The 15,000-nt window shown below is 43.3% G+C and overlaps 1 protein-coding gene across 1 annotated transcript in view; it reads right to left on the bottom strand.

The window, feature by feature from the left end:
- dab1a (DAB adaptor protein 1a) overlaps nucleotides 1-15,000 on the bottom strand; it is a gene marked incomplete at both ends in the record, with an annotated part of 105,292 nt that overhangs the window by 4,743 nt on the left and 85,549 nt on the right. The window contains 4 exons of the mRNA XM_084067450.1: nucleotides 1,217-1,695; nucleotides 5,922-6,018; nucleotides 6,526-6,588; nucleotides 14,454-14,533. Coding sequence (XP_083923576.1) covers nucleotides 1,217-1,695; nucleotides 5,922-6,018; nucleotides 6,526-6,588; nucleotides 14,454-14,533 — 719 coding nt within the window. The remainder of the gene's footprint in view (nucleotides 1-1,216; nucleotides 1,696-5,921; nucleotides 6,019-6,525; nucleotides 6,589-14,453; nucleotides 14,534-15,000) is intronic.

The raw sequence follows: 15,000 nt of genomic DNA, 5'->3' as shown, positions 1-15,000 counted from the left end.
CCCACTTGAAAATGTGGGCCCTGATCCAGAATGCATTTTCTAGAGCATGCATATTTTAACGATCAATTCATCGATTGTGGTCCGACTTGGATCAATGAGAACCAATACAGTATTCTTATTTATCAGTATCACAAATTAAAAAGTCATTTATCAAGGTTTTAAAGAAAGAAAATACCATGTAATTGTTTGACATGTAATTTATTTTTCATACATCCATCCAGTGGTGTAAAGTAACTAAATACTTTTACTCAAGTACTGTACTTAAGTACAGTTTTGAGGTATTTTTACTTTACTGGAGCATTTCCAATTTTCAGTACTTTTACTTCTACTCCACTTCATCTCAGAGGCAAATATTGTACTTTTACTCCACTACAATTATTTGAAAACTTTAGTTACTAGTTACTTTGTAGATTTTGATTATTAATATAAAACATACATGAACCACTTCAGCCCCCCCCCTATATACATTTCGGCCATTTGAAAATACGACGCATTGTGAGCTTGTAGATCTGCTATTTTCAAAAGATTATTTTGAAAACTTGGGAAAACATGGGACATTCTGCATAATGAGCACTTTTACTTTTGGTACTTTAAGTACATTTTGATGCCAATACCTTTGTACTTTTACTCAAGCCAATTTAGAATTCCGGACTTTTACTTGTAAAGGGAGTATTTCTGCATTGCAGTATTGATACTTTTACTTAAAGGACAACTTTGTTTTTTTACAACCAAGGTTTATATTTTAGCTTGTAATTAAAGTAAATAAAAGGTGAGTGTTATTTTTTTTTCATTTACTGCTTTCTATAGTTTTAGCAATTTTTGTGATATTTTCTACAGTGGGCCGGGGTTTTCTGTCCGGTGGCTAAATATGCCTTTCTTTACACAATAAAAAAGGTCCTGTGGTCTTTGATGGCCAGATGTGAGTTATTGGGGGCTAGAAGAGCTACTGTAAATAATAATAAAGAAAACACTGGGTTATTGTGTAGAAAAAGGCATATTTAGCCACTGGACAGAATGCCCCCACCCACTGTAAAAAAGATGGCGAAAATTGCTAAAACTATAGAAAGCAGTAAATGAAAAAAAAATAACACTCATCTTTTATTTACTTTAATTACAATCTAAAACATAAATCTTGGTTGTAAAAAAACAAAGTTGTCCTTTAAGCAACAAATGTAAGTACTTTTTCCAACCACTGCATCTAGCCATGCTCCCATACCTTGAACATCTCCTTCCCCATCTTCTTCGCCCGCTCTCCGCCGTCTGCGTGCTGCGGACTGGACCCGGCGGACGGCGAGGGAGCGGCGGCGGAGGCACCGATGGCCGCCGCTGAAGTCCCCGGTTGGCAGCAGCTCTCGCCGCCGCCGGCCGAGTCGACCACGGTGGCGACGGCGGGGGCGTAGGCCTGGTGGAACATGGCGGCGTGGTGGGGGTGTGGCAACGTGCCGGCGGCGTGGGGGAGGTAGGCCGTGGGGGAGAAGGCGCCGGCCGCCATGGCCGCCCACTGCTGCTGCGTGGCGGGGAAGAGGTTGGCCTGGTGGCCCCAGATCAGAGGCTGGTGGCCGCCGGGCAGGGCCACGCCGCCCGGGCCCACCAGGGGGGACTGGACGCCGAACGCCAGCGGGGTCTGTGCGGCGAACGCCGCCGCCGCCTGCTGGGACCAGTGGCCCGGCGGCACCGCTCCCATCGTCACATAACCTAGAGGTGGTGGTGGGGGGGGGGGGGGAAACAGTACTTAACACATCGGGTGCCAAACACGGTCTGAACCGCGTGTTTACATAGTGGCGGTTCCGCCGCTTCGGTGCCGAACACGGTCTGAACCGTGAGTTTAGTCTTTTTGTTTTTTTTTCGTTTTTCTCCGCGCGGGCGGGGCTAGAGCAGCTCTGGGAGCACACATTGTAATCCTGCGAAGGAAGTGCCAGATCGCTCACCGGAAACAACTTTTTTTTTCCCATCCGCTTCCTGTCTATTTCCTACTTTGAAACGCCTATATCTCCGAATCTGTTTCCTGTGGGGAAAAACGGTCACGCGCGATGCGCAACCCCCCCCCTCCCCCCCGTTGTAACTCGGCAGGGTAATGTTATGGTTCCAGCCTGTAGCCAGGCTCATGGCACAACATGAATCGATGTTTTTTTTTGCGTGGATTTGCTTGTAGCGAACGCGGAAACTTTAAACAGCAAAGCGCAGTCAATGGGGAGAATGCTGGCACCCACGGTAAGTTGTTATGAAAAAATGCTGGCACCCGATGTGTTAAGTACAATGTTTTAGGTACTTTTACTTTACTGGAGTATTTCCAATTGTCTGTGCTTTTACTTCTACTACACTACATCTCAGAGGGAAATGTTGTGCTTTTACTCCACTACAATGATTTGAAAACTTTAGTTACTAGTTACTTTGTAGATATACATTTTTATATTATAAAACACACATTAACCACTTTAGCCTCATTTTATACCTAGGCTATTTTTAAACATTTTAGTACTTTTACTTTTGGTATTTAAGTACATTTTGATACCAATACTTTTGTACTTTTACTCAAGTAGATTTTGAATTCCGGACTTTTACTTGTAACGGAGTATGTCTACATAGCAGTATTGAAATAACACTTTTATTTAAGTAAAACATTTGAGTACTTTTTCCACCACTGGAAAAAACTAAGATCTTTATAGATTCACACAGATTGGTGGACATAAGTAACTAAGTGTTAACTAATTGTTTTGGGGTTTTTCCCCGCTATAATTGATGCAATGACAAATATGTTTCTTTTCGTTCTGTTTCATTTGTTCTGATTTGTAAGGCTTGCAGCTTCGTAGATACTTGGTTTAATTCTTTTCTATTGTGACAATTAATCTAAATAGTAATACAGTGGACATAATAAGCTTCGGCTTCAGCCCATACCTTTTCGGCCAACAGTTATTGTGTTGCCTTTATTGTTCTGTATGTTCAACTGTTTATGTTAAATCATGACCGAAATAAATAAACTAACTACAATTGGGGTGGTTGTATTTTGCCTGCTTGCTCTTCTATTGAGACATTTAGATGTGTCAAATGTCATGTCTCACCTAGACACAGGACCTGAAGCTTATAGATTTGCTATTTTCACTGTTTAAAAAAAAAAAGATTTCAGAACATTTCTGATAATTTCTGAAAATGTGGTTCGTAATTTGAACTTTTGAATACTTGAGCATTTACCCGAGTATTATACTTTGTCCACCACTGTTCACAGATAATCATAGATATTCATATATTACTAACCTACAGTATGGCACAGCGACAGGACAGGCAAGACTAGAAAAAATTATATGCAAAGTATGCACTGTGTGCATATGCATGCACCCCTATTTCCCCCTCAGACACACACACACACACACACACACACACACACACACACACACACACACACACACACACACACACACACACACACACACACACACACACACACACACAGATAATAACCCATGCATCACCAATAGAGAGAGAGAGAGCGTTGGCCCACTTTCGCCCGCGGCTAATGCGGTGTCTCCTAATGGTCACGGTGAACTATCATAATTAGCCTCCACAATGAGGCGGAGTCATTATGAAAAGGCTATAGAACTCGCTCACACACACACACACACACACACACACACACACACACACACACACACACACACACACACACACACACACTCATTAAAGCCCTCTCTCTGAAGCTTTTTATTCTATTACACACACCGCCGCTATTCTCCTGTCTGTTCTCCAGTTATACCTACAGCAGAGAGAGAGGCTGACATCTATAACCAGCCCTGACATATGCACCGAGATGGAGAGAGGCAAAGCTAGCCCCAGAGAGAGAGAGAGAGAGAGAGAGAGAGAGAGAGAGAGAGAGAGAGAGAGGGAGAGGGAGAGGTTAAGGGATGAGAGGAGGGCTGAAGAAGGCAGTGTTGCCATGTCCGCTCAAGCGACTTTGGGCTTGTTTTTCTGTAAAAGTCGCTTGTAAATATTGGTAGTTTGCGCTGCTGCTGTTGTTATTTTGGAGCTTGCTTCTAAAGTGTAGTTACTTATTTGGGCTCGCTTCCTAAAAGTTGTTTAAACCAGGGGTTCTCAAACATTTTCATGTCAAGGAACCCTCAAATTAATATGCAATTGTCCGAGTATCCCCATCTGGAAATAATTTGTTCCAGGGACACCCCCGTACCAGATTTGTGTTGTTAAAATGTTTTAAAAATAAATTCCCAAGATTTTATTGAAAATAGCCGACCGTGGGTTGAAAGTGCTCATGTGTTAGTCGCCTCTTGTTTTCGTAGACCTGGTTGCTTATTTCTCTCGCAAAATCTGGCAACACTAGCAGAAGGGGGGAAAGCGGTGAGGAGCAAGAGCAGAGCAGATGAGGAGAGGAGAGAAGGGAAGAGGGGATAACTTGGAGGCACACACACACACACACACACACACACACGCACACGCACGCACGCACACGCTCACACGCACGCGAGCGCGACCACATGCATATGAAGGAGGCTCCCTCTGCGAGCTGAGCTCATCCCTTAGTGTTTTATCGCCTTGCCTCTGGGCCAGCCACAGTCGCCGCCACAGAACTGCAAGGTAAATCAGAGGCGTGTCTGTGGCAGGCTAAACTAATGACTTGTTTCATATTCAGCACACACAGCCTCACCATGCCACCCCTTCTCTCCTTTCTCTCTCTCTCTCTCTCCGTTTCCATTTGAGACTGTCCTACTTCATGGTATGTCTACGTGGTAACTCAGGAGAGTGTACAAATGGAACCAAATGGACCCGTGAGGGTCCATTTGGTTCCATTTGCACACTCTTCTGAGTTTGCTGTGTAATGTCTTTTTCCTAGGGATGTACAATATTGACATTTTTGCCATGTATCCGATTACAGATGAACCAATCTGGGAACCCATTGGGTAAAAAAAAAAGTTATTTGCTTTTGCCTCTGGGGGCACCGCCTCCTTTTTTTTCGTGTAGAAACAGGAACTCGGTTTGGCTCCTCCCCTTTCTTAGTCCACTTCCCGCCGGGTGCTTCTGTGCTTATTCCTTCAAACAACAACGCTACATGTTTTAGGGCAGTGGTGCTGACAGGTTCTGCTGTTAGCAGAATCTGTCTTGAGAGATTATTACCGATTATTAGCCTCACGGTCAACGATGCCGATAACGACATTTCATTTACAAGTTTTACAAGTTAGTATTTTCTTTTACATTTGTCCAACTTGTTGACCCTTTTGAAAGCTTTCCCCAGAAAACACAGCTTGAATTTGCAGCTTTCATCATCAAAAAAGGCCTTTTCAGCTTCACATTAAATCATACGTATAATAAAATAAAACCTTGGTTAAAACCGATTATTATGATATCGGATATTGCATTTGTAAGGTCGATACAGAGCACCGAAATCTGACGTCACTGCCACTCGAGGGCGCTGTTACACGGGTTCGTAGCTTTATTTTTCGTGTTGAAATCCCCATTTGGGAGTCTTAGATCACGTCATATAAGAACTGTGTTCCAAACATAAACACACCACCCTGGCGTTTCTGTCAGGGGGGTGGCTCTGCATCGTTTATGATATTCATTCATATTTGATACAGCCTGTTTATGGCGAAAATGGAATTAATTCTGCCTTAAAAGTCTTAAGAACTACTACTTCCGGGTCTGAAATCACTGTACCCACAGCAGCCGCGTTCATGGGAAATCTTTGGGTTGTTTGACTCGTTTGTAGTGTTTATATTGTGTTACTCTTTGGCTAAATGTGTACATTTACACCTTCAGTCGATGTCTCATATCCATATGAGTAAAAACGCCAGGGTGGTGTGTTTATGTTTGGAACACAGTTCTTCTGAATCTCCTGATCTTGCCCCCCCCCACTCCCGTATAGTCTTTTCTGCCCCGGTGCTTGTGTGAGTATAGAGGGGGGGGGGGGGGGTTCATACCTGAGGGCACGGAGGCAGGGTTGAAGGGAGCAAAGAGCTCCGAGGGGGGCTGCAGGCCCAGGGAAGGGTCGAGGGTGTTGGCTGGAGAGGCGGGGGTCTGTGCAGGTTACGGTTCGGGGGGTACAGGAGGTCAAGGTTTGAGGGAAAAGAGAGGGAAAGACACATTAATGGAAACGCTGATTCACCCCATGGAGGCATGTTTTTAGCTCTGACGATGCCCTTCCCTCTAGCACCGCCCTTAGGACAAAAGGTGTTTTTTTTTTCTTTTTAAATGATGGCCAATTTATTGTAGGTCACTTTAACCATTTGAGCCCCATCGAGCCTATCCTGGGGGGATCATTCACTCCAAAAAAATTGCAGATCTACAAGCTCAAAACGCGGCACCTTGCGACACGTTTTGAGCTTGTAGATCGGCTAATTTTGGCAAAGAGATTTAGTGTACTGTAGAACTCAGGTTCGTTTCCCTAAGTGGTTAAAGCTTTTGGTGTTGTTTAGTATGTTGATGCTTCAGTGAATATCGTGTCTGTCCAAAACTCATATGTCCAACTGCAGAAAATTCTGTCTGTCTGCTGTAACCCCTGTATGCTCACAGGAAGCTACTTACCGATGGCGAGGTGATGTCAGGGGGCGTGGACATGTCTCCAAAAAGCTCTAATTGGTTGATATTCTGCAAATCAGAGAAAGAGAGCGTTCACGGCCAAGAATCATCAGACACACACGGAGACAACAGCACATGCTTGGATTCCGGGTGCAGCATGCATCAACACGCAACACGCAAACGACACGCCAACAACATGCTTAACTTAGTATACAGTAGGTCCAGGTACCTACCTCCGGTAGGGCACGGTGTGACACACACACACACACACACACACACACACACACACACACACACACACACACACACACACACACACACACACACACACACGCACACACACACACAGGAGAGGGTGACAGAGAGAGGGATGAGGTGATGGGAGGATGTGTTAATGACATGAAATGATGGCATACGTATGTTTATCAAAAGCTGCGTGACCTGCTCCGAGGTCAAGTGCTTGGAGACTATAGTCTGACTCGTAAACACTAGCCTTGAATGAATAAGAGCACGCTCTTATTCATTCAAGGCTAGTGTTGATTTTGACAGCAGATTTTGATGTAGTTTTAGTCATAGTCTTTTGAATACAATTCCATTTAGTTTTAGTCATATTTTAGTCATCTGAAATGTTTTAGTTTTTGTCTAGTTTTAGTCGACTAAATATGATAAGATTATAGTCGACTAAATCTACAGTTGATTTAGTCGACTAAAATGTATTTTGGCGGTGCCTTGATGGCTGATTTTACACTTCGTTGCATGCTGAAAATAGCCGATCTACAAGCTCACAACGCGTCGCAGCACGACGCGTTGTCGTATATCGGTTTTGTCCCGGCAGGGGATTTCAGGATCTACTCTAGTTCGCTGTGCTGTTCACTAAAAAAGGCGGCGTGAAAGCAAAGTGTGTGTGTTTTTTTTTTTGGGGGGGGGGGGGGGGGGGTTACTGTATACTGAATACGAATACGTTTTATCAACTGATTGCAGTAATTGTAAATACACAAAGGTCAAGCCTAAGATGAGGTCATATTTATTCATGCTAAACTGAGATTTAAGAATTGCTCAATCCTCAGTGATTGACAGAACATCAATTGGAATACAAATCATTAAAATGCTGTTACGTACATTCAATTGGTGTAGGCTTAGGCTGGCTGCTGAGGAGATGATTGAAACTATAAAAAAAACGTGTTATGAAATAGAAATTGGAAGTTGTGAATCAATTCAGAATCGTAGAAGATAAGAATAGCATTTCTCACGTGGATCGATTAACCCCCTAACCCTAGTTAAAAGCCTCTGCTCAAGGAGACACACAGTACTGCACTGCGCTACACTTTCTTCACTTTAATAATAATAATAATGAATAGGCTCTATTCACAGCAGCCATATTGTGAAGACATTCACAGGTGTTACCAATGATACTAATGAATGCTCTGTTCCATTCTGGTCAAACAGAGTCAGGGTGCTGATATTGTGTATGTTGGCTCACTGGAAACACTCTGTTACACCAGTGGGTCTAAAGTTGGGGTCCAGGGACCCTCATGGGCTTCCAAATGACCCCTTACTGGTGTGTAACTCTGAGAGTGTACAAATGGAACCAAATGGACCCGTAAGGTACAAATGTTTTTTTGTGACGCTAGATCGGCTATTATCACAATATTTATCTGAGGAACCGAGTCAAACTAAATGTAATGCTTCAACTCCTATCATTCCAAGTGCTTGTCAGGGTGGGGGGGGGGTCCCCAGTTCAAATGTGATTATTTAGGGGGGGTCGCAGCCTGAAAAGTTTGAGAACCCCCCTGCTCTAGGCTATACTGCTGCTGCTGCCCCCCTTTAGCCAGCCCACCACCAGCAGTGTCAGGACATCATTACCTCACCCTGTACATCAGTGGTTCTCAAAGTGGGGTCCGGGGACCCCCAGGGGTCCTTGAGGGAGTTTCAGGGGGTCCCCAGCTAAATGATAGATAGTTAGGAGTCAAATGCACCCGTATGGGTCTGTAACTCAGAGAGTGTACAAATGGAACCAAATGGACCCTAACGGGTCCATTTGGTTCCATTTGTACACTCTCAGAGTTAAATTAACATCGATTTTACAACATCAATTGGGGTCCCAGAGGTAGAAATGCTATTAAATGGGGGTCCGTAGCCTAATGCATGTCAAACTGGGGGTCCTTGAAATAAAAATGGTTGAGAATCACTGTGAGAGCCGTAAAAAATCTTATTGGGGTCCCTGGCATATCTTTTCAAATGGGGGTCCGCGGGCTAATAAGTGTCAATGTGGGGGTCCTTGACATGAAAACGTTTGAGAACCACTGCTGTACACAGTCCATAACAGTCCTTCTCTTCTGTTGTGCTGGATGTGTGGTGTGTGTGTGTGCCTCAGAGGTTGAACATCAAAGAGCGACACCTTTTTCCTTTTGATCTGAATCCCCTGATCCTTCTGTTTTTTTCACAGTATACAGGCTATTGTCGATTTCGGGCAGAAACCTCTTATCTCCATTGTTCTAACTTTTTTTTCCTGAAAAGAAACAGTTTTGGACATATTAGGTTTCCACCCGACCGCGACGATATATAACTCCGCCTTTCTCTCTCTCTCTACGATCCTTCTCTTTAATATCTCTCTCCCCCTCTTCTTACATTAATAATATCTTTAGCCCCGATGGGCGAAGTGAATAAAAAACGCTATTTATAGTCAATGAAAGGATTCTCTCTCTCTTTTTTTAGAGCCATGAACACACGGTCGGACTCGGAAGATTTGCATAAATCACGGATACGCGGGATAATTTCTTCTAAAAGATAATGAGTGTTCTTTGAATATCTTATTTCTTCTTTTAAACTCACGGGTCACACACATAGAACCCACAAAGTTCTATTTGCATCTATCTAGATAACGTTATCAGGCACAGCCCCGAGGAGTTGATTTTTTCCCCTCTTTTCTGTCACAGCCGTATAGCTCTGAATGGGGTGTATAGCTGCATGGGGCCTTTATGAAAGAGACAGACGAGAGGGTGGGGAGATACTGTAAGTGAGGCTGTAATACGGAGAAATTTGTTGCAGCGAGAAATCTCGGCTACACTTAGATAAGAGATCGACTCACCCCAGGAGATACGCTAGATGTCCAAAAGATATCCCAAACAATGCGGTTAACCCATTCAAACCGGGAAGTCATTTTTAGATGTCTTTGGCTATTTTTGAAACATCGTGAGGATTTGTGCAAATCTTTGAATATATATATATTTTTAAAGCAAACATTTTTAAATCTTTGCTTCTGGGGGGTCCCTGGAACAAAATATTTTCAGATGGGGATCCGTGGCCAAATACATGTCATTTTGGGGGTCCTTGACATGAAAAAGTTGGAGCACCACTGACACATTTGTGCATTTGTTCCAAGGACCCCCATGAAGCAACGATTTGAGTTAAAAAATGTAGCTATGAGCTTGTAGGTCAGCTATTTTTGAATAGCCCAAAGTACAATGGTTATTGCTCAAATCTAAAATGACACACAGATGCGTTCCCGGATTGAATGGGTTAATGCTATCCCAGTGGAACTGATAAGAATAATATGTCCACGGGATTGGAATGAGAAACAGAAATATTACACAACACGCCTCTCTCTACTGTTAGTTAAACTGGAGACATTCTCTCACTGTGGTTATTGATTGTCGAAGCTCAGCTTTACTCTGTGTCAATAATTCAACCCAGAGTTGTTTTCAGTTTTTTTTTTTACCGACGATCCATTTGAAACCAGTGGGACTACAAGTTTGAGGGCTATTTATTTACTTTACAGACTCCAGTTATTGTAGTTGTTTTGTTTTTGTAGTTGTTTTGGTAACTTGTGTTGATCCCTGTGGGTTAGCTAGGGTTGGATTTGGAGGGGTAAATCCCTGCCTCTGCTTTTGATATCCACCCTCCCCCTGCATGGCCATTCATCTTCATGGCCAGTGGTGTGGACTGTGGATAGGTTTTTTATCCATGCTTCTGGTCAGACTGAATGAAATACATGCATGCAATTCCTTTTGGGAAATGTACACAGGTCTGATACTGTTGCTGTCGGGCGTCCCTGGAACAAAATATTTTGAGATGGGGGTCCGCGGCCAAAAACATATGATTTTGGGGGTCCTTGACATGAAAAAGTTGGAGCACCACTGATAACGCAACATTACGTTTTTCAGAAAACGGCATAGACATTTGTAGAATCGGCCTCAGGTCTAAACGGGTTCAGCTTATCCCCCTCATGGCCTCATAAAGAGTCCAAAATGGCAGGTGTGAAAAGGGCTCTATTGTTATTCATCAACCTCCTGAAAGGACCTCTTGCTTGGAGCAGGTGGGGAAATCACACGCACGCACGCACGCACACACACACGCGCTCGCTCGCAAAACGTCCTGCCTTTCGTACCCCACATTTCTCTCCATGTGGTTGCTATGGCGACGCGAGGGGGCCGCGTGTTTTAATCATGACTGACAGGGGTCAAGGGGTCACGGATGCCGGCGCTCTTTCTCTTCTCGTAACGGTCAGGATAACAACCCGAGGACCACTCAGATGAGAGGAGCGGGGGGGGCAGGGGGTCACGCGGGGACACAAGAGGTAGTTGAAGAGGGGGCATTTGTAAAGGTCAACGTACTCTCTGCGCCGGAGTGACCTTTATGGATGTAGAACCTTGTGGCTCTCTCTCATGCTGAGGTATACCCGGCAGAGAGTGGGATGTCTTATGAGGGGAGTCATTTAGACCTGGAAATAGGATTTACTGAGATGATGGAAGCAGCAGCGGAGGTTTCTAGGGTGCTGCGGTGCCGCTCGCCATCGAGCCTGGATAAAGAGACATCTTTTTTTTTTCATTGGTCCTCTTGTGCAGTGGTGGAAAAAGTGCATTTTTTTTTTACTTAAGTAAAAGCATCAACACTGCAATGTAGAAATACTCTGTTACAAGTAAAAGTCAGAATTTCAGAATTTACTTGAGTAAAAGTGCAAAAGTAATGTCCCATTTCACAAGTTTTCAAATGTATAAAAATCTTTTGAAAATAGCAGATCTACAAGCTCACAATGCGTCGCATCGCGACGCATTGTGAGCTTGTAGATCGGCTATTTTCAAATGGCTGAAATGTTTATTATAGGGCTGAAGTGGGTAATGTATCTTTTGTAATAATAATCAAAATCTACAAGTTAACTAGTAACTAAAGTTTTCAAATAATTGTAGTAAAAGTACAATATTGGAAATTGGAAATACGCCAGTAAAGTAAAAAATACCTCAAAATTGTACTTAAGTACAGTACTTGAGTAAATGCACTTAGTTGCTTTAGACCACTGCTTTTGTGTTATGTTTCCTTGCTGGACGGTGTATTTGTTTTGTTTGAAAAAAAGAAGAAGGGTATATATAACACATGAATGTGTCGTACAGGTTCCATGGAAATGGGGACATTTCTTCTTTGTATGTAGGCGCGGGGATTGATTGGTCATGCCTGAGAGGGGACACAGGGTGACGGCGTAAGCGGTGCGACTGTATTATTATTATTCTGGCGGGCTGCCGTCTCGTGTGGAATAATTGGAGTGGCTCTGTTGGTGCTCCAAAGAGAGAAGTTCATTGGTTCTTGTCCTTATAAAGAGAGTCTAAAGCCTACAGCTAAAGCCTGACAGCCTCGGACGCTACAGTAGCATTGATTTATTTAGGACTTCTTTTAATGAAAGCATACTGATTTTAACATGCTGCTAATTTTCCAGGCTTTTTAGTGCTCTTTTTATTCTCCCTTCCTTACTTCAGGCAGGCTATAGCTAAGCTGGTCCCACGCTACATACACTCCACGGTCCTAATGGCTCAACCTACACAGTCTATTTAAGCAGACTTGTCATTCACTATTACATGCTCGACAACACGTCTCGCTGCTAAACACACTGACGGCGTTTCAGCGATCAGGCTCCCTCTCCACCTCCCCAGCCTCCTCCTGTAGTAGCATTAGGTTTTCACCACGTCAGCAGCATGGCATTCAATGAAGGGTTGTATATCGCCTCCTTCGGGTGGAAACCTCATATGTCCTGTTAACTTTTCCAGGATAAAAAAAATAGCAAAAGTAGCATATCCACAAGCTCGAAACCCTGGAAAAAGTACTTTTTATTTTACTTAAGTAAAAGTATTAATACTGCAAAGTAGAAATACTCTTTTTTGGGGGTTTTATTAATTTTATTTTTTCTATCTCAAAGGAACTAGGAGAAAACGATTTTCAAAAAGTTAATGCTCCATCCAGTTCAATGTTAAAAAAAAAATAAACTGAGAAAAAAATCTCATTTTTCCTACCATTGTAAACACTGTATTTCTGAGTGAGGCATGCCACTTTCAAACAACAAATGTCAACGAGGTCACAATGACCTCGTTGACATTTGTGAAACCACACCTGAAGTGATTACCAACCATCAGGGGATCAATCACACTGAAGACAAACACTCTGTGACCAATTAAAAAGGTAAAATAATAGCCTAATCCTGGCACAGGGATCAACAAGCTTGAAATAAGCCTGGCACTGAATGAGTTAAGTACAGTACTTGATTAATAAATGTACTTAGTTACTTTACACCAGTGCCGATCTGCGACTTTTGATGCTTTTGTGTGACGCTGTATATGATCAAGGTGGCCGTTAATTTACGAAAAAAAAGTTTATGAATATGGAGATAAGAGGTTTCTGGCCGACAGCTACGATATGTATTGCATCATGTTTTTTTTTTATTTCTGTGTGTCTTTTAGTTTAGGTTCTGCCCTACGAGCAGTTCAGCCCTAAGAGCAGTTCAGCCCTAAGAGCAGTTCTGCCCTAAGAGCAGTTCTGCCCTACGAGCAAATCCATGTAATAACTGTTTAATTTATCTAGTCTGTGTCATGCTCGTACAGAATGTTCTACAGTAGCACGCAGCAGAGTCACACTGTCAAATACAATGCAATATCATAGCAATAAATGTGTCTTTTAAGTTTGTTTTTGTTTTACCACTTGAACCACACAAACATTTGCAGACAGCGAACTTGTAGATCTGCTATTTTTGGTGAAGAGATTTGGTGTGAACAGAAAAAAAGCGTAACTCGAGTCCTAGACTAGAGACTACATTTTTCACAACACTTTCAAGATATTTATTTTTGTATTCAAAAATAGCAGATGTACAAGCTTGTAGTGCAATACGAAGTGACGCGCTGTGAGCTTGTAGATCTGCTATTTATTTCTGAAGCCAAAGCGGAAATAATGACAACGCTGCAGTTCTCATTAATGGCCTATAGAGGGTGTCACTATTTCCCCTGTCTGCTGGTTGCAGAAGACGTTTCACGCCATTAAACTCAATGGGTATTTGACCGGACTTTACCGCTTGATTTTATTACTGTAGTAAACATTGTTATAAATATTTTATGCATTCAGTCGCCAGTTTTTTTCAATTATCATATGTTTTTTTTGTAAATTATGGTCCCATAATTGTTTTTATTTGATCATAAAGTAGGGCACGCTTCTAGGGTTTCTATTGGTTCTACAGATTGAAGACCCTCCCTCACTGATCTTCTCCCAATAGCATTTGTTTTCCGGTTGCTTTTCGGGACCGGAAATTCCAAGATGGTGGATACGAATTCGGCAAAATAGTGGCCTCTAAACGGGTCTGTAGGAACCAATGGTTGACGACACAGCTCCCTTCGTCCATTTTTTTTAACAGTCTACGGTTTAGGCACAAATTGGACATTGTTGTACAGCATTTCGTCTCTGTCGGGTGGAAACCTCATACGTCCGAAACGGTTACTTTTCAGGATTCAAATTCAAAAGCATCAAAAGTAGCAGATCTACAAAGCTCGAAACGCGGTGCGTTTCGAGCTTGTAGATCTGCTACCTTTGATGCTAATTCACGAAAAAACACAAAAAGTCCGAAAATTGAGATAAGAGGTTTCTGCTCCGACAGCAACGATTTCTGTATGTCGATGCAAGCTTACCTGAGTCACCATTCCCAGGTCTAAACCCAGCAGGTCTGCCTCTGCTGGCTTCTGAGCCGCTTGTTGTTGTTTTGATGGTTCTAGTTGTTGTTGTTGTGAGGGATGATGATGATGAGGATGATGGTGAGGAGGATGAGGATGAGTCTGTTGATGGCCGTTCTGCAACCACAACCAGTGTGTTATGTGAGTGATGGGTGAGATGGGAACAAAGGCGTGTGCTGCGAGCACACACACACGCGAGCACACACACACACGCACACGCGCGCACACACACGCACGCACGCGCGCGCGCACGCACGCACGCACACACACACACACGCACACACACGGTCGCACGAGTAGCTGTTTGTTAATTCACACAGAGATCGAAAAAGAGGGAGTGAGAAGGAAATAGAAACGTCCATCAAAGACATGTACAGGTCACACTTGCACACACACACACACGCACGCACACGTGCACGTGCACGTGCACGTGCACGTGCACGTGCACGCGCACGCGCACACGCACACACAGGCACACACGCACACACAGGCCTTTTTTTGAGGC

Source organism: Gymnoscopelus microlampas, assembly GCF_963454915.1.
Source record: "Gymnoscopelus microlampas genome assembly, chromosome: 9".
In the NCBI taxonomy this organism is placed as follows: domain Eukaryota; kingdom Metazoa; phylum Chordata; class Actinopteri; order Myctophiformes; family Myctophidae; genus Gymnoscopelus; species Gymnoscopelus microlampas.
Note: the sequence above shows the minus strand (reverse complement) of the source record. Positions and strands in the feature narration are given on the sequence as shown.